Source organism: Cyrtonyx montezumae, unplaced genomic scaffold (assembly GCF_038088225.1).
Source record: "Cyrtonyx montezumae isolate F1298 unplaced genomic scaffold, pur_monq_1.0 scaffold_2, whole genome shotgun sequence".
Lineage (NCBI taxonomy): Eukaryota > Metazoa > Chordata > Aves > Galliformes > Odontophoridae > Cyrtonyx > Cyrtonyx montezumae.
In genome coordinates, this window is record NW_027071936.1 from 25,055,205 (window position 1) to 25,079,977 (window position 24,773).

The window sequence follows — 24,773 nt, forward strand, 5'->3', positions numbered from 1 at the left end:
ATGGCTTTTTAGGAGGTTGCATATGCAAGTGCTAAAACATCCTCAATATGCTTTCCCATAAGAGCATGAAGGGCTTTCTGCAGCACTGTCAGGAGACCTCACCAAGTGCTAGACAGCCTTGAGTAAAAATAGGTGCAGGGTAACTAGAGGCCAGCATAATGAACTACACAACAGCAGCTGCTCCCTTCCACACTGCATTAAGTATTAATATAAATAGTTTAGATTCAGCATTCCTATTTTAATAAACAGGAAAAATACAAACATGCATGAAGGTCTTCACGGTCTACAGGAGAGACTGCAGTATCCCTTACCAGTGGGGAAGATGAACCACTATTTATACAAGAGGAGAAACTGGGAGCAAGTCCCCATAGCAGGTGAGCAGAAACAAAACCTCAGCTTTTTTTTTTTTTTTTGGAACATACTGATTGCACTCTGGCCATGGGAGCATTCCCTGCATGGAGCTATTAAAAAGACAACAAAGCAGTTTCAATTAGCTGTCTGGTGTCAACACTGGAATCTCTGTTTCAAAGAGAGAAAGCTCCTGTGTTCTTTTCTAGACGCATATTATTTGTTGCATGTTCATTTTTCTCCAGGTGAAAGCATATGACAGCAACATCCAATCTATAAGTCCACCAGATTCTTAAGTATAGATGATTACTCTGGAGCCCCAACAGTAGCAGCCAGGTTTTTTTGCAAGCTGAGAGATCCTGAGTACACTGACTGCAGCTGGAGACAGGTATCAACATGGGAAACTTACTGGGAGGCAGCAAGCTAAGAGCAGAGAGTGTCTCAAATAGAGAGGCTGCTCGTGAAATCTGTCAACTTTGTCTCTCTAATAGGAGTCAGTGGCCGGACAGCCAGAAGAAAAATGGAAAAGCTCCTCAATTCCCACCCTTGGAAAAAGATGCTTCAAAATCTGTTGAAGATGGAATAACACAAAGAAAGTACTGTTAAGTATTTAATCCTACAAGCCCTGAACTGCTACCAGTAGCTGGCATTGACCATGCCCATTCCCTGCACAAACTGCAGCAGTGTATTTCCAGTGTCACACACAAGGAAGCACCAAGGTGATAGTCAGCTCTACTTTCCGCAGCCTGAGCAAGGAAAATCATAGCATGCACTGAGCAAGGCAATCATAGAATCACAGAATGGCCTGGATTGAAAAGTACCTCAAAGATCATAGGGTTTCAACCCCACCACCATGGGCAGAGTCACCAACCAAGAAACCAGGCTGCCTAGAATCACATCCAGCCTCGTCTTGAATGCCTCTAGGGATGGGGCAGGCATCCACAACCTCTGTGGGAAACCTATTCCAGTGTGTCACCACCCTATGAGTGAAAAACTTCCCCCTAATATCCAACCTAAATATCCCGTTTTAGTTTAAAAACATGCCCCTTTGTCCTGTCACTACCAACCTAAGTAAACAGTCATTCTGCCTCCTGTTTATACATTCCCTTCAAGTATCTCTCACAAACAAGCACACAAAGGTAACATGGAAACTGATCCTGCCAAATAAACCCAGGAACACTATTACGCTGGCACAGGCTGCACAGCAGAGGCATAAGTGAACTCCTCTCCTGCAAAGCCACAATTTCTGGGTCCTACAGGGCTTAACACGCTTGCCTAGTTCCTGCCTACGCATAGGTTCTCTCTCACACGCAGAAACACAGCGTCCTAGTAGGTGCTTGGTTTACCCTCAGACCACCATGACCGCCTCCAGTTAGAAACTGCCAAGGAATTGATTCCCCATTGATACCAAAGCACGGCATGAGTTTGGGCCTCCATGGGCTCCTTACAAACGCCACATTCCCATTTGAACAGAAAGCCCATCCTTCTGGCTGAGCTATAGGCAAGCACGTTTTGCATTTAATGGTCATCTTTGCCAGCTTGCTGCAATTCTAATTAAAGCAACAGAGCTGCTCCACTGAGAGGCATGTGCTGAATGCTATCACAGAGCTCCTGAGATAAGGGAAGTCTCAGCAAAGGTTAATAACAGCATTAATTCAACTTTCTCTGTTAAATAAAGAACAGGTCATTAAAATATTAAACAGGTGGCAGGTTTGGCAGCCCTACGGCTCATGGGCTCTAGGCAGATTTATCATGTCTTTCATTTTAAAACATTTACATGAACCTATTTGCTGAGATAAATTATCTTGTTCACAAAAAATAACTTGTTCACAAAAGCATCCCATTCAAGGCTGCTGTTATAACTGTTATATCAATCAAATTATGTTGTAAAAATGTTAGCATCTATTCTGACAATTGCGATCTCATATTTATAAGTCCAGGTGTCTCCTCATTAGTTACCTATTGCAATTGTGGTAATTTTTACATCAGTGTTGCCAAGGAAATACAGAAAAGCAGCAGGACAGTTCATTCAGTACAACCCGACTCAGTGAGCACATGAAACTATTCCAACACTGAGAGCCTTGAGATGAGCTGAGTTTCTATCCATGCACACTTTACTGTATGCTTTCTTTCTTTTCCTTAAAGGAGAGATGAACTGCTGAGACATTATTCCCCTCTAGGGGATCAAGTAGATGTTCGTCTTCAAACTCACATTTGTACTGCAATTTAATGACCTCCCCCCTGAGTGGAAGATGAAGGCTTGTGTCCCATCTATGCAAAGATTTTAAAAAAACACTGAGAAGAGCTTAGAATAAAGAAAATGACTTAAAAAAAAAACCTGATTTATTATCTAGGAAAACCAAAGTGTCAAGCATTCCTGTGTGACACTCTGTACACAGCCCAGCTGGCTGAGTTTCAGTGCATTTTAACTGACACTGCTGCTTGGTAACATATTTGAGACATAACTGGACAAGAGACATTTAATCTGCCAGTCAAATGAGTGACAGTCACCATCCACCTCACGGGATTCTTGCCTCTATTATTAAATGGAGACAGCCACAATATGTCTCAAGGGCGGGGCACAGTCTCCTGGAACTGACACAGTACTACAGACACTGGCAGGATTTCTAGGTTTCTGCTGCCTACTATTAATAGTACCATGCTAGTGTCAGGAGAGTTTCAGCCTGTCTAGGTCCCCACTATCCTGTGCAGTGAATTCACAAGAAAGGTACATTTGATGGGATGAGAGGTAACAGCCTCTAATTGCACCAAGGGAGGTTCAGGTTGGATATTATGGAAATAAAAGCCTTCTCGAAGAACAGCGAGACACTGACACAAGCTGCCCAAGGACGCAGTGGAGTCACCATCCCCAGGGGTGTTCAAGAGCCATAGAGATGTGGTACTGAGGAACACAGTAAGTAGGCATGACAGGAATGGATTATTGACTTGGACTGCATGATCTTAGTGGTCTTCCCAACCTTTCTGATTCTATGATTCTATGACAAGCAGACACTGGACAAAAAAACATTTTTCAAAGTTCAGACTGGACCAGGCTTGGCAACATCAGAACACTCTGGAAGGTTCTTTAAACTCTCTGCAACCAATTCTATGTGCTTCGCTACTCATTGCGCCTGGGTAGCCAAATCCAGCTCCTGCAGCTAACCACAGAGCCAGCTAGCATACAACCACTCAATGGAACAGCAAAGCTTGACAGCTGCCCTTGACTGCAGCTGTGAAAGCAGGACAGCCCCAGTCTAATAGCCAAACCTCCCTTCCTCTAGGATGGAGTTTTGCTGTACACAGCTATGCAACCACCAGCCCTCCTGGGTGTGCCAAGTGTAGTTCCAAGCCCTGTCAAGACTTAGAGTCATAGAATGGCTTGGGTTGAAAGGGACCTCAGAGACTGTCTAGTTCCAACAACCGAGCCCCAGTGAGCTTTGTTCCCTGCTTCTGTCACATTCCTACATTGCTGGCTGCTCGAGCTTGAGAGGGGGAGGCCATTATGGAAACATATACTGACTGGCAGTTGAGGAGCAAAGAGGATTTCAAGACTGCAGCTTGAGGTCATCCAGCCTGCAAACAGCACACAGCCCGCTGCCAGGCGGAGAACTAGCAAAGCCTCTCTATAGCAGTAAGGGTGTTGTACACGCTGCTCATTCAGCTGCAAATACGGCTTTCATTCCCGAGGTAATGGACTTAGGGGAGGCTATTCTTAAGCACTAATAGGCTAAAAGAACTCAATTATTTTCATTTAAATACTAACGAGGCTCTCCTGTGAGTTATCCATTTTGTTACTTGAGGAGCTAGGCAGCACTTGTACCAGATCCAAGTAAATAAAGGGAAGGGAGACAAAAGTCACCATTATGAGCCTTCTTAATGGACGCAGACCACCTACAGTGTTTAAATTCCTTTTAAACAGGAAAAGGAAACCGTTATTAAAAAGCCCACCACAACACAGAGCAGCGTGCAAGGGTCAAGAAATAGACAAAAGCAATTATCAATTAACTGCGTATCATCCCTAACAGTTTGGGAATTGTTACAGAAGCACTTTCACCATCTAGCAAAGTGTTCTCTATCCTACACTCAAAATGCTGCTTCCCTCAGCAACCCTGATGACCTGATATCATGATTAGTTAATGCACAAGAACTCCCTCCTGACAAGATCAAGAGATTACACGAGATTACAAGGACCAGGCCCAGTTATCAGCTTGTCATCCTCACCTTGCATTGAGAGGGAAGAGTATTTGTGAAGTTCCCTGCCTTCCACACTGGCTATAAGGAACTCATTACCACAGGCATCCAATCACACACCTACCTCTAAGAGTTCTGCAAGCAATGGAAGGCAAGAATACTTTTGTGGTATTAGAAAGCAAGATGGAAGGCAGCCTGTATTTCTGACCTGGAAGAAAACTGCTTTACGCTTTCAGCATCTGTGTTCTTTCCAAATTGAATTACTATTCCACCTAATAAATACATCTAATCTAAGCTATATAAATACATCTCAGCTAAGTCAGGTAGAAAAAAATAAGTTCTCCATTCCTGCAGAAGTTTCTTAACACAGAACAGTGTGTGATACAAAACACACACAAAAAAGTAAAGCCAAATAATACACCGTTCTCAAGAGCCTACTAATAAAAATATAACCTCTCACTCCCAGGTCAGTTCTACCTGTGCCCCTCCAGCCATTCTTTGTGTAACACAGTCAGACACAGCAACTAAAATGCCTCTTAGTCCCTACTTCCACCACACCAAACAGCTGTCTATGGCTGAAACACCCCCCTGCTAGCCCAGCCACCATCCTTGTTGTCTTTAGTCACTATTTTTCCCCCGTGACCCTTTACAACCAGTGCACAAGTTGGCTGAACTCTTCTCCGCGAAAAGCAGAGGCAGTAATGCACTGTCCCTCAGTCTCACCTGAACTCCACCAGTGCTCAAGTACAGTCACCTCATCCCCATGAATTTTCCAGTAAACCAGACTAATAAATTTTTGACAAAAAGTGTTTGATTTCTTTAAGTCCAGACCATCTGAAGGGTGACTCCTAGCACTAGCTTTTTTCAACAGTTTGGTTTGCACCTCTTCGCCATTTAGCATCCAGAAGTTACAACTTGGCAACAAGTAACAAACACTGGACATGTGATATGCTTTGTCAGATCCCTCTTAATTAGCCAGACCCACAAGCAAGCCTCTCACTAGGTCTTCTACAACCCAGAAAATCAGTTTCATAGGTTTCTCAAGCCCCCAAACATAGGAGCCTGATGTTGGATGCATGGCTAAAATGTTACAAGACACAAATTCCTTATGATGAGAGTAACTCATAATAACCACTCCCAATAAAGCTTCTCTTCATTAAGAAACAGCATTGAAGAGCAATATTTTAAGCATGAAAAGCCAAACACAAAGTGAAGTCTGTTGAAGTAAGAAGAATCAAGCTCTATAATATCTCCTGTAGAATAATGACCAGATGTAGGAGCTGACTCCTAGAAGTGAATTCCCAAGACAACACCATAAGAGACCAGGCATATCACCCAAGCAGTAACTCAGAAACACGACCAAGTTCCAATCACCACCTGTCCTTAAGCTTCAGATTCTAAAGATATTACATACTATACTTTCATAACATTTTCAAAAACATGCATTTTATGAATGCAGTAAAATGTAAACTCAACTGTCTGAAGTAACCCCTCCTCCAAATCGAAGCCATTGCTGAAATGCAAGCTTTTCTGTCTGCTTGCCAACACAGCAGGCAGTTCAGTACATCCTCTAAGAACTTCTAGCTGCATTTCATAGAACCTTGCTAAAATAGAAGATTTCTATATGATCAAGTGCTTTCCTCAAATGAAGATTATTCCCATTCTCCCATCATTAATGTCATTTATTGGTGTACTTTTATTATCCACTGCAGAATCAGGGCTGATTATAAAGTAATTTTAAAGTGCTCAATTCATCCCCCAAAGCAGCCTCACGATTCATACAGTCAGCGTGCCCAGCTGAGCACTTAAAAATCCAATCATGCCTCCACAGCTTGGTTTTAATCCAAAGTTTGATTTTTCCATTCAGGTAAGTTACTTTAAGCAAATAGAAAGTGATCTGAGTCCTCCTCAGGTGGCTGAGCAAATACAAATGGATGTGCTACATCCCTCCCACTCCACCAAGGTGTATTTCGCACTGCAGAAGATGAACACCAACTGCTTTCTCAGTTTGTTAGGACTCTTGTTCTCGTGATCCAAAATCTTTGGGAGCTGTCACCCACACTCTCATCTGTGTTTTAATGACATTAGACATGGGAGACCCTAGAAAACTCATATATGAGTTGGAACTAGATGACCTTTGAGGTCCCTTCAGACACAAGCCATTCTATGAGGTTCTTAAAGTAAGGAATTGTGTTTTATGGTCTGATGAAACAATCCTGTAGAATTCAATGGAGGTGATGCATTCCTTAAAGAAACATTTGGCTGACACTAAGTGTGTTAGCATTTCTGAGAAAACTCCTGTACAAAAGAACAGTGAAAATTCTGTTCTGCTCCTTGCATTTTAAGGAATACACTGAATTGCCATATAAGTTAGAAACAATTCAAGGTTACAATAAACAGTAATAAATTTGAATGTTAGCCTCTAGTCTGCTTTTCTCTCAAGAAAAAAAGTGAGCAGGCTTCTGTACCAAATACACACAGCATTGAATAGTGCTTTCTTAACGTACCTCCACTAAAACATCTCCATCCCAAAGCCACATCCCCATTTAACCCTAGGACTATATGAAATAAAGACTTTGCACAGCACTAGTTTTTCTCTCTCCTTGCCTGGCTGGTATATCTAAGGAAGCAAAGTCCCACCAATCCCCACTACCACAGCACTAACATCCACAAACAACTTACTTTTATTTATGACCTAGGCTGGAACTTAAGAATGCATATTTCCAGAGATAATTTGAGACATTTGGCAAAGGCAGGCATCCAGCACTACTCTGCCAATTTTCCTTGCCTATTCATCTTACGTAGCACTGAGAGAGGTTGGACACAACTCTCCCTCTCCTAAGGCAGCAGGCTTGCCCCGAGCAGACAGAGAGGTGCTGCCCCAGACTTGCCTAACCAGAAGGGAATGAACTAATCCTAGCACCATTATGCAGTTCCCACAGATGTCAGCACTTACAAAACACTTAAGATGGTGACCTACACACAAGTATTTCATACTATACTATCTGCTCCCCGTTATTCCATCTACTGTAAATTTAGGAATAAGATAGATGCTATTTTACTTGTCCTTAAGATGATTACACCTCTCCTCGTGTCACCTTCAGCAGCCACAGCACAGCTTCCAGTCACCCTATTATGGTAGGCAGCATTACCCAAAAACACAGCTGCAGCACGCCCCATTTCCCACTAGCGACACGCTTTCACACACCTATTAACCACAGCAAAGGCAACAGCCACACTTCTTGGCAACTACACAAAGCACAGCCAAGCTCCAACATACTCAGATGTGTTCAAGAAGCAGCTTTTTTTTATAAAGGCCATTTCTACCACTGTGAGCCTGGATAACAAAAGCCAGGCAGCAATGAATAATGGCAGTTCACATGCAGTCTCTCCCAGTATGACATACTGCCCTTGATTCCTTGCCATCACAGGAAGCTTAATGCCCCTTCTTTATTACAAAACATTTTACAGACTTATACAGAAAATACAACCTGAACCTCTGTTGGTTCAACTTAGAGATAGTTTTTATTTAAATAATTCAAACTCCTTTTTGAATTTTATTCAAAACAATATATCTACCTGCTTACACTCATGTCGTATGATATTCCTCAGTGTTTATCCACACATCAAAACTGAGGATAATTGGACAACATCCCATAATTACAACCTCAGCTTTTCCTTTTGGAATATTCAGACACTCTCCACAGAAGATTGCAAAGTTCAGCTGTAGACTTAATTCCTCCTCCATCATCGAGTATGTTCAGAAGTGCATAACTGCCTAATACCTAATATTTTCAGAGAATAGATGCCTTTGTCTTGAGACCACATCAGAAAGAATTGCACAGTAGCTACACTGCTCATCCACAGCAGGGTAAGGAGCTGGACCTTGCACAGCTAAGGAAAATGAGCTGGAAAGGCAAATAAGCATCTGTACCTCCCTATATGCAATTGCCACCTGCACTCAGCAATGCTCCCGCCCCTGTCAGCACACAGCCCCTTCACTGGTGCACAATTAGGTTGATGTTCCTCATGTAGATTCCATCTCCACATCAATGCTACCCAAGCTACGCCCTTTTTGCTCCCATTTTTCTTGAAAAAGAGAAAAGTATTAGCAGAAATTGCCCACAAAAAAGTCATCATGGGCAACTCCATCCTAGCACACACTGCCACCAGGGAACTGATCTCAGCCATTACAGTCTGCTTTGCCACCGTGGTCCAGCATAACAAAAAAAACCTGAAGATGACATTCAGAACTAACCCAATTTTTGTGCCAGTCAAGACATTCCAAGGCACCCACCTGGGAGCCCTGGGATGCTGCTGATGCCCCACTTGGCAGGGAGTGCCATGGTCTGTTACAACCCACATGGTGCTGCCAGGAGCCTGAAGAAGTACTTATTTGCCTATGGGCAATTTTTTTCTGTTTAAGTAAATTAAAAACCCAGATTCTGCTCCTATAGTGGGTTTAAGGTATTTTTCACTGATGTAACAATTGCTGTTGTGAACTAAATAGCCTGAAATAAAAAAGTCTGCAGCATTTTTTTTCCTTAACATCACCACCACCCAGAGAAAGAAACCAAAAACATGTTAGCAAAAACAGCAGACCAGAATAAGGTATTTGCATATATTTGGAAAATGAGTGCAATACACTTAAGAAAACTGTACCTGGAGTCAGTGAAGTGATGGAACATCTATCGTCTTTCAGGAAAAGCAAAGAACTATGTATATGCCTTACAACCCCTCTGGGCCACGCTGTGCTTATGTTTCTCATTTGCACACAGCAGCAGTAAGCCTAAGACTTCCTCAGGTTGCCTTTCCCTGCTTGCTCTCAGATTCACACTGCTGTCAGCACCTACAGCTTCTTACTCTACAGCTCCCTCAATACCAAACACTTCCTCATCCCAGTGATTATGACATGCTTGTAAGAGGCCCGTACATGAACTCATCCAACAACCTCACAACTTAAGCATCTCCTTTGCTTTCACTACAAAAGCAGCACAGAATTGATTGGGTTGGAAAGGACCTTGAAGCTCACTCTGTCCGAACTCCCTGCTGTGGGGCTAGTTGCCACCTACCAAAATCAGGCTGCCCCTGCTTTGAAAGTCTCCAAGGATAGGACATTCACCCCATTCTCTGCCCAAAAGTGCTCTAAAATGATTTCCAGTATTTTTCCAGGCTCTGCACCTTAAATGGCTTAAACCAGAAACTTTAGTTTTCTTAGCAAGAGCCTATAGGCTCACACTGAATTCATCCAGAAAGCAAGGTGAACTGGGAGCTGCAAAGCATCTTGCAGTCTCACACTTCAGATAGGATGTCAAAAGACTCATTTTGAACTTAGTTGCATTAAAATACCATCTTAAACTATTTTAAAAGAAAATGCTTAAGTGTTAGCTCTTCTCTTTGAGAAGATTGCCAAATAGCTGTTCCTTGCCCCACCTCCAGCTCATCCCCTCTGCTGCTCGAAACCCAACCACACCAAAGCCAGCTCTGCATCTCTTCCCAGCAGCTTCTTCCCCTATCTTCTAAACCTCACAAAGGGCAAGCAATAATGCATCTCACTTCTCCAGGTGATACAGCAGTGACCCAAGAGCTCTGTATCAGTAGCACCCATGGGCAGGGTTTCTAAATTCCACAGAGATAACTGCACCCATTCAGAGATCTCCTGAAATGGTTTAGGTGGAGAAAACACTTGATGCAATGTCACCTTTGGGCTACGTGAGACAAGGAGATCACCTTCCTGCACACATTCTTGCTGATCACTCTTGCAAAGCAGATGGCTGCATTCTGCTCAGAACTCTGCCACTCACTGCTGCTGGACACACAGTGCCCAAGTCATCTACGCAGGCAGTCAGCAGCCACATCTTCTCCACCTTCTTCATAATTGCACACACAGAAGAACTCCTCATGCAGCAATTGTTCTCTGTACAGCATCCACCCTATGTAAAAAGCCTTTATGCTCTTCATGAATGCTCGCAGCACATTGGGGATCTGCTGGACACAGTTCACAGGAGAATATTTGATTTTATTTTTTTTTTGCCTTTAGCTACTTCCATTCTTCAGCAGCTGTTTGTTCCATTGCTGGCATCACCACTGACAAGTGAGAATCATATATACCGTTTTAACACCTCAGAAATCCTTTGTCATTTTGTTACCTGTTTCACTTAACGTTATTCTATTGTTGAACACCAATATAGAAGCATCTACACACTGAGACTTGGAAAGCATTGTGCAAAAAAGCCCCTGTGTCCCTATACCATCCACAGAGCAGATCTTCCTGAGCTCCACTGCAGACTGCCTGAGGTTTAAAAAACAATAGTGGCTACAGTCTTTTATGGAAAGTTCCACAAGACAAACACTGAACATAATGCCATTTGCAGATGTAGGCTATGCCTCATAAGATGAGCCGGGCAGAATAATGCAAGCAAATAATGACCCTCTGAAGAAAACAGAACGTGAAGCATGGTAGTTAACGGATTAACAAACGTCTTCACAGTTCCTTAAGTCTTCCAAGTTCAGCTCTGACTCCCCACACCTCTGTAAAATCCCTACCCTGCTTCCCCAGCCACTCATTTTATTTGCTCTTCTCTCCTTTGTTGAGCCTGCAGTACCTGAATGTTTCTCATTCAGGCCTCTCTCTACCACTTCACCCTCCTTCCCAAAGCCCCAACACTTACAGTTGCCTCCAAACTCCCAAAGCAAAACATTCAGCCTCCACACTGAAAAGAGGCAACATAGCTCTGCATGCACATTTAAACCCTCTCCAAATTCTCCCTGCTTGCACCCTCTTCAAAGAGCAGCAGTACCCATAGACGCTTCACACATCAGTATTTTCATTAGGACAGAAGTACCTGAGACAAGTCCCAGTGCTGTCACAACATGAAAAGCAGCAATAATTTAACTTTGTTCTGCTTAATTTAACACTTCACAGGCAATTACTTTATTTAGCACCATTGTTTACTTGTCAAATCATATCAAGACAGTGCAAGAATACTAGCAACACTGCTATATAAGAGGGGGCATCTTAGTTTTCCTACTTTGTGTTTACTTGATGCCAGCAAAATAGCTTAATTATCTTACCTCACAATACTAAACTCTCAGATTTCGAAATGAAACCAGCCCTCAGGGTACTTAACAGTAAATGTTCTCATTAGTCAACAGGTTGCATCTTCCCAGTGAAGCAAAGGGACATCAGAATAGTCACTGTTTACTAGGTCAGCCATTATACTAGATAGGTTAAAGCAAATGCTGCCCTGTACAGATGTTTTCAAAATCAGATGAAATCACAATCCAGCACACCCACGTACCTGTGAGAAACGTCACATAACAATGGGCCATAATGCACCAGTCCTAAAACCCTGCCCCCTTACTGTCTTCACTGGAAGAAGTGCTGCACAGTAGAATTTGGAGATTGTTATAAGGGGAAAAAGTCCACATCTCCTCAGCACAAGGTACATAAAAGCCCAGCTGCATCTGGCTGAGGGCATCTCAATTCTTCAACCCTACCAAAATGGTGTGTTTTACACTTGCCCTGGTATGGAGCCAGCAGGAAGATAACATAGTAAACATTTCTTATTAATGTCGCATTATTAAGTGTTGAAGATTTATTGTAGCCTGTACCGCTCATCCCAGCTCAGGGTAACTTTTACAAAAGTGAAGATATCAACCAGAAAATAAGCCAAAAACTTCAGCATATCAAAAAGGCTGACACACAGAGGCTCCGTATGTTTTATTTCTTAAGTCGTGGTAGTACCCTCTTTCTCAGACAGCGGCAGTTACATAAGTGACATTATATAAATACAGAAATAAAATTAAGACACCTGGAATAACAATCAAATCCAGGAAGCAAAAGGAAAAAGATCTCCTGTTGATCTGAGACTAGTTAAATATGACAAATGTTTTATTGCCTAGACTGAATGAAATATAATGCTCAACTTCTTCCAGACTAACTTGTGAACTCTCATACGAACAACCATACCTTCAGCAGTTTGCTATTGCATGCATCTTGCTAAATCTCATTCTCATGTAGCTTCTCATTGCTAGCAATGTAGCTGGGACATAAGAGTTTTGGTAGCGGTCTCACTGCTTTTAGAAAGATTTATGCAAGGAACCATTAAAACAGATTCACCACCTTTTCTTTATCCTTTATGTGGAATTACTAAGTAGACTTGCAACTAATACCAGATGACAGATTTTAGGATAAAGTAAACTAAGCAACTACTTAGCTTGCAGAAAAAGAGGGAGAAACACAGTATATAAGAAACGTGCTACAAATTTTTGACTTGCAGAAGCTAGGCAGAGTTACAGTTATTGGTGGTGCACAACAGGATACCATCTTTTGGAAGCCCAGGGAGAAAAGTCTGGCACCTTAACATCTGGCAGTAAAGTGGCAAATAATAACTTCAATATGAATGGCACTGCCCAATTTTCCACAATATCCTCTCACCATAAATATTAACCTTTTTCTTTTCTACACTCAAGCTACGCAAAGGAGAAAGAGAAAAATACCTGCAAGTCTCCCTCATCTTTCCCCAGCTGCAGTACATCTAAATACCTCCACACTTTTTTCCCCACTGCTCATTCACCTCCTTTGCACCTTGCTGGAGGGGCAGGTAGGAAGACCTAGGGCTGAATCACAACCTACAGAAGAAAGCCAACACAGCTGAGTGGTCACAGCAGATGAGCCTTCTGAGATCCACAGCCTGCTCTAGTAAATGCCCATACATCTGCCTAATGAAGCACCAATTTGTTACTTAAATCACAGACTCATGTCTGTTTTCCATCACCTGCATGACAAACATATTGCAGTAATACTCAGTTCATGTTGGTGGGCTTCCAAAACTCATGCCTGTGTCCTCACAGTACTGCTTAATCGCTTGCAGTCATTCAGAAGTTAAAAGCATTTACTTTTTCTTGGAGACGCTGCAATTAGAGCAGGAGCCCTCTGTGGGCAGTTGCAGAGGCAATGAAGGATTTTAATGGGCTTTATTCTGCAGCTCAAGCAGTAACAGAGAGCGCTTTTGTTAGTTCAACTTTTGTGCTGTAAGTCTGCTAAAAAGGATGTCCCTCCAGCACTGGATGTTAATTTTAGCTGCTTCTGTTAGCATTCAGCCCTCAGCCCCTGTTCTGAGGCTGCCAACACAAATACCACCTGGGTTGGCCATTCTCAGGAATTTGTTCTGTACGAAGGGATTTAAACATGTCTCATCTCGTAAGGGTAGCACATGGCAACCCAGAGGTCCTAAGAGCAACACACTTGGGACCCTTTTTTCCCCCCAAAGCATGGACATTACACATTGCACCTTCATCCACCATTTCAGTGTGTTTGAGTGTGTACAGGATCCAGTTCACTTTTCATCACATACATGCAAGAAGTGCATTTACAAATTCCAGCTGCACAAGTTTGAGATCAGAGGATGTGAATGAATGCTGCTAAAAAAATTTTCTAGACTCAGTCCTTGGTTACTACAGCAACAGCTGTGAGAAAATGAGCAAGAACCCAGAATTCCTTGAAATATGGTATGCACAAGATAACACAGTACAAATAAAACTTTTACACATATTGAGCTCGCTGAGTTAGAATCTAACTATACCAGCTCCAGGTTTGGAGGTAATCAAATGTCCCTGAATCTGATGAGGCAGATTTCAAAACACATTGAGTCATTATCTTAAGTGTTCTCCTTAGTCAAGATCATAGCTTCTTCTGCTCCACTCCTCCTAGCAGATGAAACCTCTAGACCATATCACTGGTGTCCTAATGAATGACAGAAGGCATGTACTGTATGGGAGCTTGCAATAACCACTGGCATGATTAACAGTTTAGACCAGCCATCTTTGAGAAGAGAAGTTGGTGGTAAGAAGATAATCAGCAACAATGACCACAGCATAAGCTCAGGTGTACTTTTAACCAGCTGAAGCCATGAGCCCCCCTTACTCCTCTCCACACAACCCCATTAACCTGTTAAATACATACTCCTTAGCATCCACCAGAAGCAGGCAACAGAGTGATGTGGAAAGAAAAACTCCCTTCTCTTGCTGCAGACCCTGCCACTTGGCAGGAGCTGAGAAAAAAAAGTAGAGGCCAAGATGGTGCATGCAAGATTAGAGAGGCAGATACAGACACGTCAGCTCCCCCAAACCTGATCCTAGTATCCTAGGACAAAAGCAGCTTTGTCCCAGCTTGCCCATGAAAAGTACTGAAGAACACAAAGGTTAAATTTTGCTTCAGAGCTCATGGGATTTTATACCCTGGTGCGAGAAGCAGGGCAGTGAACATTTGGGATAAGCAGATTGATTGGCCACCAAGAAATTAAATTAGGCAGTTGGCTAGTTTACATATTGTTTAATGCCTCTCTTTTCCAATCTAGCAGCAGTTGCTGGCTGAGTTTAACTGAACAGTTTGTACAACACGTGGTAGTATACTTGAGAGCTTTAGCTCTGAATGCATACATAGGTCAATGGTGCTAGCACCCTCCATCATTGCTATGAGAGCATTAAGTTCTGTTCTATTCCAAAAGTATTTACTGAAAACGAATTTCCCAGCTTGGACTGAGTAAAATTTTGGAAGTTTAGAAACATGTATTTGGTTCCCCAAAATGCTGTGGAAAAGGAACTGGAGCCACAATGCTCAGCACATAAGCAGTCAGGCTCCTCTCCATTGTTCTCCTGGCTTTCAGAGTTCTATCAGAATGCCTAAAATGTGTTCAAAAATAAAAGCACAGAGAAGGCTGATGAAGCACTCACCAACTTTTAGGTAACAGTAAACAACAGCTCTGTACAAAGTACGGGACTGAATACTCTGAGTTGCACTCAATCCTATGAGATCTTCAAGTAAGAAGTGAATTTCTATCAGCACCATCCAGGGCTAAGCACTAAGCAAGAGCTGCCTGAATTTGGCACAAAATATGTACCTCTGTGCAGCACTTATTAGTGATATATCTCTAATTAACATGGGGCTTACTGCTGGATGAGACACCATTTTCCTCCCTGTTAAAGTTTTTAAGACTCCTACTGGGTCAAACCTAAGGCCTCAAGAGTTTTTCAAAGTAATAAAATAGAACAAAGAACAGCTATTGAAAATTCGGCTTCACATTTTTTGTCTGAAATAAGCAGAAGACTGGATTAAAGCTGGAATCTGATCACCTCCAAGCTGAACACCTCAGTGAACGGGTTTGTGAATATTTGTCTCAGGCCAAGCACAGAAATTCAATCCTGCAGATGTGAGAAACCTTCCCCAAATAACAGTAATGGCATCAGAAATGCCCTGGTTTCAAAATACAGGATCTTACCACAGTAAATTCTTTTGTACAAAATTCCCATGAGTATCTACTGACAAGAATACATTACACCTTTAATTGCACCGATTCAAGTCATCACAGCGAAAAGCACATGTCCAAGTAAATTGCTGAAACCTGCAGCAATAAAAGACCTATAAACTTCAAGAGACAAGTATTAGACATGGCAGAACTCTCTACTCTCTGCTAAGACTTATCCATCAATAGCCACCTTTGCATTCCAAAAGTTTCACTGCCAAATTTGCAAGAGCCTGCTATATCCATAAACTTGTGAAGCCATTCCCAGAAAACATATAAAAAAGAAAAAGATCCCAAGCAGTTTTTGAGCTCTCACTGCACTTTCAACATTAAACAGCCAATGTGGTGTGAAAGAGACTGCTGTTTGGATAGTTTTAACAGCTGCCATACCAGGTCAGACCTGGTTTTCCCAAGCAGAAAACAAGCACAGGAATACAGGAGATTCTACCGCTCAGATCACATGCAAGGATGCAACTCTTAACTGATCTGGCACTCATTCAGTCATAGTATTAAGTTAATTTTTTGATTTAAAACTTGAGAGACCTTATGACCACTGAATGGAGTCCAATGATAAGAAAGGAAAAAAAATGCACTTGCCCTAAATAGAAGGATGTGTTACAGAGAAGCTTCTCTTCCGTCAACTACGTGCTTCAAAGGAAATGTGAATGCATCAGGAACACATGGCTAACCCAAAATCTGTTTCAAGTTTGTATGATGCATGCAAATCTAAAATGAGCAGGCACCTTTCTTCAAAGTTGAAAGCAGTGAAGGGAAAGGAAATACAGAAGAGTTCACACTCTGGACAACAGAATAGCAATGGGATAGCAGGAACAACCAGGTGGTGGCTGCAAGGAGCTCAGCAATAGCAGCTGCTCTGCTGCAACCCTCAGCAGAGATGTATCCAGAAGCAAGTTGTCAATGGGCAGAACACAATGGAGTAGGGGCAGAGCCAGTTGCAACAAGACCCATTCAGACATTTGGAAATGGAGTCCTTGTCTATTCCTTCCTATTTTAGGCAAAACTCAAGAAGGTAAGCTGGCAGCCTTCCGTCAGGACTGCTTCAAACTATGTTACATGCAGCTGCTAGCAGCTGACTATATTCTCTCAGAACTCCAGGTCACCTGTCTTTTTTAAAAGTCTCATGTAGGATTCAACTGGATCTCCTTGCACATCACTCCATTCGTACGATTAATTTCTCCTTAAGAGATGGCAAGAGGTCTTTTAGCAAGGCACACAAGGCCAACCAAGCACACAGAGGTATTGCTCCACATCATCCTCCCCAGTCACAATCAGGGGAGTTACAGCTATGCTCCAAGCAGTATCTATGGAGAACTGTTCTGGCCCACTGTGCTGCTCTTCATATTTACACAAAAGATGTTTCCCACATATTTCCATTGGCAAGGATCATGGTAAATAAAACTTTTTCCTTATTGAAAATCCTCTAGATTACAAGCACAGATGGTCATTTCTTGAGATGCAATTCTAATACGCACATACAATTAAATTCCTCTGCATGCCTATAAATGTTACCTGTTTCTTTATAAATTATAAAAAAGCATGATGTTCAATCTTTTCATCATATCCAGTATTCACAGGTTTCTCTTAATTACAGAAATCTTGAATGCATCTGTCCATATAGTATTAATTTCTATTTAATACATTCACAAGGAGCTTTAATTTTTAAAAATCGCAACTGAAACTTGTTGGCTGCTTCCTATTAATGTAATTAAGTAGAACATGCTTCCAATTTAATTTTTTTTCCTCTACACAAATTGGATTAGATGAAAAGCACATACTTTGCTGGAAAGCAGTGCTTTAAAGTATTCTGTCTGTACATCAGAAAGAATTTTTCCCTTACAGATAGTGGTTACTTGTACTTAAGATTCCAGCAGACAGTTATTTCATTTCAAAGACTAACTCACAGAATCATTAAGGCTGGAAAAGACCACTAGGATCACGAAGTCCAACCACTAACCCATCCCCACCACACCCCTCAGTGCTGCAACTCCACAGCTCTTGGACACCTCTAGGGACAGTGACTCCACTTCTTTTTATCTAGAAGACAAACACTAAAAGCCAGGAATCTCAGGGTGGTATACAGGCTGAATAAAATTAACAACTATTTTCAGGCATACACCAAGGTTTTTCAGGATGTCAGTTGTAGATCTTTAAGATATCTTCACACACCTCAAATTCAAGTCTACAAACACAGGCCACTGCTGTAGGCTGGCAAATAAACAGGTGCCTAAGCCACAAACATTGACTACTCTGGGCAAACTTGCCTATTTTTATTCATTCACAGTCACATTTAAGTGATGCTCTATCCATACAGGTTTGCTTCCAGAAACATTTCCTTAAGTAAGATTGAGAGCTACAATAAAGTTATACCTGGAAGCTCCCTCATGCTTCTCTCTAACCACAGAAGTTAACCATGAGCAGAAGAGAAAGCAAGAAACTCATTTTCATCAGCTGCACATAAACAACAGCTGTACTATGAGGAATACTAAATGCTGATTTCATCCACATGCCAAGCTAGATAGCTGATCTTTAGATCTAGCTTAATATTGGCTTTCTAAAACACATCAAGCTGTCAGGAATAAAGTGACTACCAGAGGCAACAGGTAAAAACAACAAGGTAAAATTCTGTATAATCTCTAAGAGGCAAAAACTATATGGAATGATTAGAAATCAGATGTCTTCATTTGTTATGGACTTGCTCACTCCTTTGTTTTAGTTCCAGGAGACATCTACTACTATCCACATCTGCATATCCAATAAACAGATATGCCAAGTTTGTCAGATCCCCTGAGATATTTCACAGATAACAGAGCAAAAGACAGATGTTCTTCTTTATCAGTAAGATATTACAAGGGCAAGATTGTGTTTGATGATAATAGGGAATCAATGAAAAGTCACTGATTTTGACTGCGATAGCTGTGTATTGTTTTTCCTTTGCTCTCATGCACAAGTGCTATGTGCCAGTAAGCAGTTGATATAAGTTGGCAGAGAGCTCACCTCACGCGCACAATGATAGTTGAGGACTTGAATTTAACAGGCCAGTACCAAAGTTCCAGTCAATGTACACACACTTTAGTAAATGTTGTAGCTGCTTGTAGTACTAACAGCATATTTCAGAAAGTCAGGAGTATTTACTGTTTAGACGATTAGATGTCATACCTTTTGTTGACTCCTTCCATACAGTCACTCAGTTTAAAATCTGACATCCCGTTTTTCTCAGATTCACTTCTATTCACAACTCCAACTTCAAACATACAAATGCCACTGCGTAATTTTTTTAGTACAGACTTGACAAAACCCAAGCCCCAAACACAGCAGACTCTTTCTTCAAGGATCTACTGAATTCACACCATAAACTGTTACCTGTATTTCCCAAATTCACATTAGGGCTAGGAAGATAAACTCATTAGCTCATCCTGTCCACTCCTGCTCAGGTTCTTCTATAAATGCACACAGAGATATGTTCCTCATCTTGAGGAATACTGTCTGTTTCCTAGCACAGCCAACCAGTAAGAAAAATACTAACAACTCAGTTTGAGGGGGAAAAACAAAATCACACACCTCATGAACTCTTCCATTTTCCATTACATTACTGTCTAAATTAATCATATCTAGTAATGAATAAACTATTATTAGTCCTGAACACAAATCCAATAGTATGCTGCTAGTATAATAATGACATAATGGTGCTCTCTACCCCAGTCACCTTCATACACTGGAAATTTATTCTATCACTTGACTTCAGCTCTCCACTGAAAGTACAACAACGTTCCAGAAAGTCACAGTAATTTTCTTGTTGAATTTAACACATCAGATTCTTCTACGTACTTAGAGGGAAAACATCACTTTGATACATGGTGTTAAACTTGGGATATATTTCAACAACCAGTACTCGTACACTTTGAGATATTGACTAAGCATGATTTGGGTTGGTTCATTCATTTTTTAAGCCAACCAGAAACAAATTTTTTATTATTATTATTATTTTTTAGTCTCTCCATGAACTACTACATACTTCAGTGATTAACTCAAGCAAACTCTTACCTATTGATATCAACAGCTACTAAAGTTAAAATCAGAAGGTGAGAATATCAACCTCTATCTTGCAAAAGGGATGTAGTAAAGGTGATAGCACCTTGGCAAAAAGATAAAGATAGTGCTCCATAGTCCTATACAATGCTCCATGCAATAGCTTTTTGTCACCTCCCAACGACATCCTTACCTGCAAACATACTGTAAGATGCCAAGTGCTAGGAAGAAGAGCTGTACATCCAGAAATCCAGGCTCCAGCTCATAAACACTTGTTTTGATAGCTGCTTTTCCAACTCTTGATTATCAAAATCATAAGAGATATATTGAACTTCCCAGAAATTGGTTATTTCATAAAACACTGATACATACACGTGTTAATAAGTCACAAATTAATTAACCTGTACTGACTGGCAGTGTTTTAACAGGTACTACTACCAAGGCTATCATGTGAAAATTCTGCTTTGAAAGCAGCATAAACAAGAACTTTCTTTGGGAACAATTACTTCAAGGCTGAATATTTCCTTAACACACGCAGTATAATGCATGCCATAAGCTTGACAAATTGCTATGGTCTATGCCATGCAGGAAAATGGATTAATAGTTTCTACATCTTTCAAGTCACTGTTAAAATCCACAAAAAGCATCAAAAAACAAAGATGTGCAATTACATATTAGAATATCCGCACAGCGAATTCAGAGATTTTCTGAAGACACACATGGGGATGATCAACACCTATAACAACCACACTCCTGAAGGTGCTAGCACAAGATTTCTCAACTTATTATCAGTGAGGCTCAGACTTACCCTGGGCTAAGAGGCAAAAGTTATTTACTCTGTTCTCATGGCACTCTAGAGCTACACAGCCCTAAAGCACACCTGTCAGAAAGGCTAAATAAGTAAGAAAGTAGATGAACATTAAGGAACAGTAAATTACTACAACAGAACCAGGCAGCAAACATAAGTCTAACCCACACTACAGATGGCTAAGTATTCAGGCTACAATCTTAGGGGATTTCCTATCTGTAAAGGCAAAGTAGAAATACTAAAACATTTTACATAGCAAAAAAAAAAGTAACCAGCACCTTTAAAAAGATAGTTTATCCATCTGCCTCAGCTAAGTAAATCAGACTGATTTTTGCCACTTGAAATTCATTTGGACTGCTCTCCCTTAAAAACAAGGTGATGAGAGAACCTGACCTGGAAAAGGATACTTTAGAGATCGTATGAGGAACTATATAACTGCCAAGGCCTATCTTGGGTCTGCCTTCACAGTAAACAAAATCTCAAGTTCTACAGAGAGATGGAGAGGATTCTTAAAATGTGAAGCAATTCTGCTTATATTAAGCTAGGACAGTGACTTACCAGTGGCTTGATTTCATCTTCATCTTTGAAATAATAAAGCTGGTCCCCCTTGAGAACAAACCAACGCGTGTGCCAGGTCTTGACAAAGCCTCCTTGCTTTCGCAGCCATCCACACTTGATGGTGCCGTGCCGCCCTTGACTCGCTGGGGGCATTTCTGCAGAGCCATTGTGTTCGTCCATACTGAGTCTGAGCAACTCTCCTGCCCAGAAGAGGAAAAGGCAAAAAAAAAGTCAGATCACAAGTCAAGCAATAACCTGTTATTTTCAATAGAATTAAAGAAAAACCAAATTCTGACTACCGAAGTATGCTAGAAAATAGTTTACTCCCTGCCTGCTTATTCTCATACTGGCACCATCAGCTGAGTGAATACTACTCACCTACAAGAGACTGTAATAATGATGAAATTAGTTGTTAAAAATCAGGAATGAGGCAGAAGTATTTTTTCTACAGTGTAAGATATCACCACTGGCACTAAAGACAACATCAGCATTTCTCTCTAGGTTAGTGCTACCAGATTACAGGCAGTAAGAAGCAATGAATTGACAGTACATCTTCACGCTAAGGAAGACAGAATGCTTCCCACTACCCATTCCCCATTCAACATTATTTGACAGGCTGCACTCCACCAGCTAATCCAGCTTTTTTAAAAAATTAAGGTAATAAAGTTAATCTTCTGGTATGAGGGACAGTAGATAATCAGATATCACATCATATAATCAATCCCTAACTGGAATTTGCCATAGATTAAAATCACAGAATCACTTAGGTTAGAAGAGATCTCTAAGATGATCAAGTCCAATCATTATCCTAGCACTACCAAAATAATCATATTGGGCTATACACTGCTCCTTTCTACATCCCTGCAGAAAGTCCAAGCCCAGCTTCAGCTAGTCTGACCCATTGCTGCCACTCTGGCCAGCAGCCAAACAGGACCAAAGGAAAAATTCAGGCACAGTAATTACTTAGTGCGGTGTTTAGGAAATCAGGTCCCCTTGGACCATGAATGGGAATCTGACCACCAAAGTCACAACCAACTTACAACTTGGGTGAAAGGCTATTTTCTGTTTCATTTTACAAAGAGATTGCACTGGTGCTGACATCAGTACACAAGCTAACTATTTGTATTTTAGCTAGACAGGCTAAGTGTTAATCGATCTGTATCTCCTTGCTGATTAAATATATCAGACTTTCTGTACTACTAAAGCAAATGAGATGCAGGAGAGATGACTTTCTACAAGCACTAAGTTCTCACATGTGGGAGTAAGATTTCCTTTAATTTAAGGTGATATTCTATTTAACACTTTCTGTACAAGTGATCACATTATTTCTTTTATCAGTGATCTGATTCCCCTCAGCAGCTAGTTCCAGCCACCCAGTACAATTTATGTTATAATTATGTTTAGACATGTGACTCAGTTTATTTATTTTCCATCTCTTCTTTCCTTTCAGAGTCTGCCTGCTACCAGACAGACTGAATCTGGAATTCCAGCAGCTTGCTCATTTTCACTAGTTGTTTTTACAGCTGCTTCAACACTAAGATCATAAAAATAAACGGCAGTAATATCAGGGTGCTGGCACCAATGCAGATAACAACAAGGTGCAAACAGTATGCAAATAACAAATGACAAAGTGCAGAATTATACCAACATACTCCAAGCCCTCTCGCACTCGAGATGTGGCAGAAAGCCACATGCTTTCAAACACTGAATGAGCATATTCCTCAGTACTCATCTTCTGAGCAGAAAATGCAACTCGTACTTTCTGCCAGAGTAAACTCTACTGACTTGGCCTGCATACAGCTTAGGTAATAAGCAGAGTCAAGGAAATCCTATGCAGTCCATTCACTTGTGGCTGGCTGTGAACAACTCTCCCAGGCTTGCCTGGACACTGGGAAAACAAAGAAAAGTACAAGGAACGTTCCAGCCTCAGCCCTTCCTCACTGCTCTGGCTCAAAGATTAATAACAGCACTGACACTAACCCTGCTGAAGCAGAAAGGTTGTGCTGATGCCATGCTCACAGAGCAGGGAAGCATTTCTCTTCAGCTACTGATCACCTGATACTTGAAACAAGGGCAACTCCCATCAAGTCTCAGCCCTTTGCCAGGAAAGCATTGGAAAAAGTCATTAAAGCACAACAAATCCAGTTATACTGAATAGTCACAGGACTGAAACAAGATATGTTTGGCAGGAAACCCTGATGGTTTGCTGTATGATTTTATTCTCTCTGAAATTTCTCATGGCTTAGAGAACACATTTCCAGCAAGCAAAGCTGCACCAGCTTCTGCTTCCAGTAACCCATCTCCATCCTTGCCATCCCTCACACACCATACCATATTCTTGACAAACCAGGGTCAGTCTTGCCTGAATCAAATCAAGGTAAGAAGCCCCAGAGCACTGGTCCCAACCACTTCCTCTGGCCTAACACAGCTCAGCTCCCCTTTCTCTCCTGCTGGCAAACACCAGAAGTCTGCACAAAAGTTACTTCCCCATGCCAAGGGTACTGAGAGATACTCTGCAAAAGGCTCATTTTCCATCAACAGCAAACTTGTTCTTTTGATGAATACTATCTGTCATCTAAATAACATACATTTGTATGCCAGAATTGCAAATCTTTATGACACATGGGTGCTATACACAATTAGACTTTAATTTAAATGAAATATAGCTCATTTTCCAAGCAATGTCTAATTTTGGGTTCCTTTCTGCTTATTTCCCATGAGCTATACAAACTGACGGCCTAAGCTTAAGGTTCTTAGCTTCTTTCAGGTACAGAGTGCTGCCTCCAAGCAAAGAATTTCCTTTTGATTCTTCTTCATTTAGTCTGGCTGAATAAAGACTTTTTAATACTGTTTAGTGAAGTCATTGTCAGCAGTTATCCTGCACTAGATCTGAAGACACCTGAATCTCTGTTGCAGCATGGGACATATTAGTGAGCAGCTGCTGCAGGAGGCAAAAACTGTCCTACTTCTCTCTACCAGGGCACTTCAAGCCAGGCAGCACTCATCAGTTGCGTACACCAAAGGAAAAAAAAACACATCAAAAAAGTTAAAGAAATACAGAGAAGAGCTGACATTCGACTAGTGCTTAGCAACCATTTTCACATTGCAAGGAGAGTCTCTCAAGTTGTGTTACAGTAAGGACAGATTTTGAAGCATTCCTGCCTTGTTCTTAATTCAAAAGCTGCGGCCATGCACTTGCCAGTGGCTCTCCACCAAATGCCTTTGGAATACACATACTTTTATCCAGTAGGCTTCCTGAGACATCTGAGAAGCCTTTTGTGCTACTGGCAGTAGCAGCCCTAATCACAGACACATCTGGCCGCTCTGAATTCCCCATTCTTCTGCTTGTCCTATCAGGGACAGGCTTAAGATATTTTGCTTGAAATAATTCACTTCCAAGGCCTACATAATTAATTACTAGGCATGAAAAAAATCATTAAAGCTGTATCAGTCAGATTAAGAAGGCCTGATTCACAGCCCTGCGAAGCCAATGGAAAGGCATTATTTCTCACTGC

The 24,773-nt window shown here is 41.4% G+C and overlaps 1 protein-coding gene across 2 annotated transcripts in view; it reads right to left on the reverse strand.

Moving 5' to 3' along the window:
* Nucleotides 1-24,773, reverse strand: part of ARHGAP24 (Rho GTPase activating protein 24) — a 155,594-nt gene that overhangs the window by 108,045 nt on the left and 22,776 nt on the right. For both annotated transcript variants that reach the window (XM_065736664.1, XM_065736669.1), the window contains exon 2: nt 21,259-21,458. In XM_065736664.1, the coding sequence (XP_065592736.1) occupies nt 21,259-21,438 (180 nt within the window). In that variant the 5' untranslated portion in view covers nt 21,439-21,458. The remainder of the gene's footprint in view (nt 1-21,258; nt 21,459-24,773) is intronic.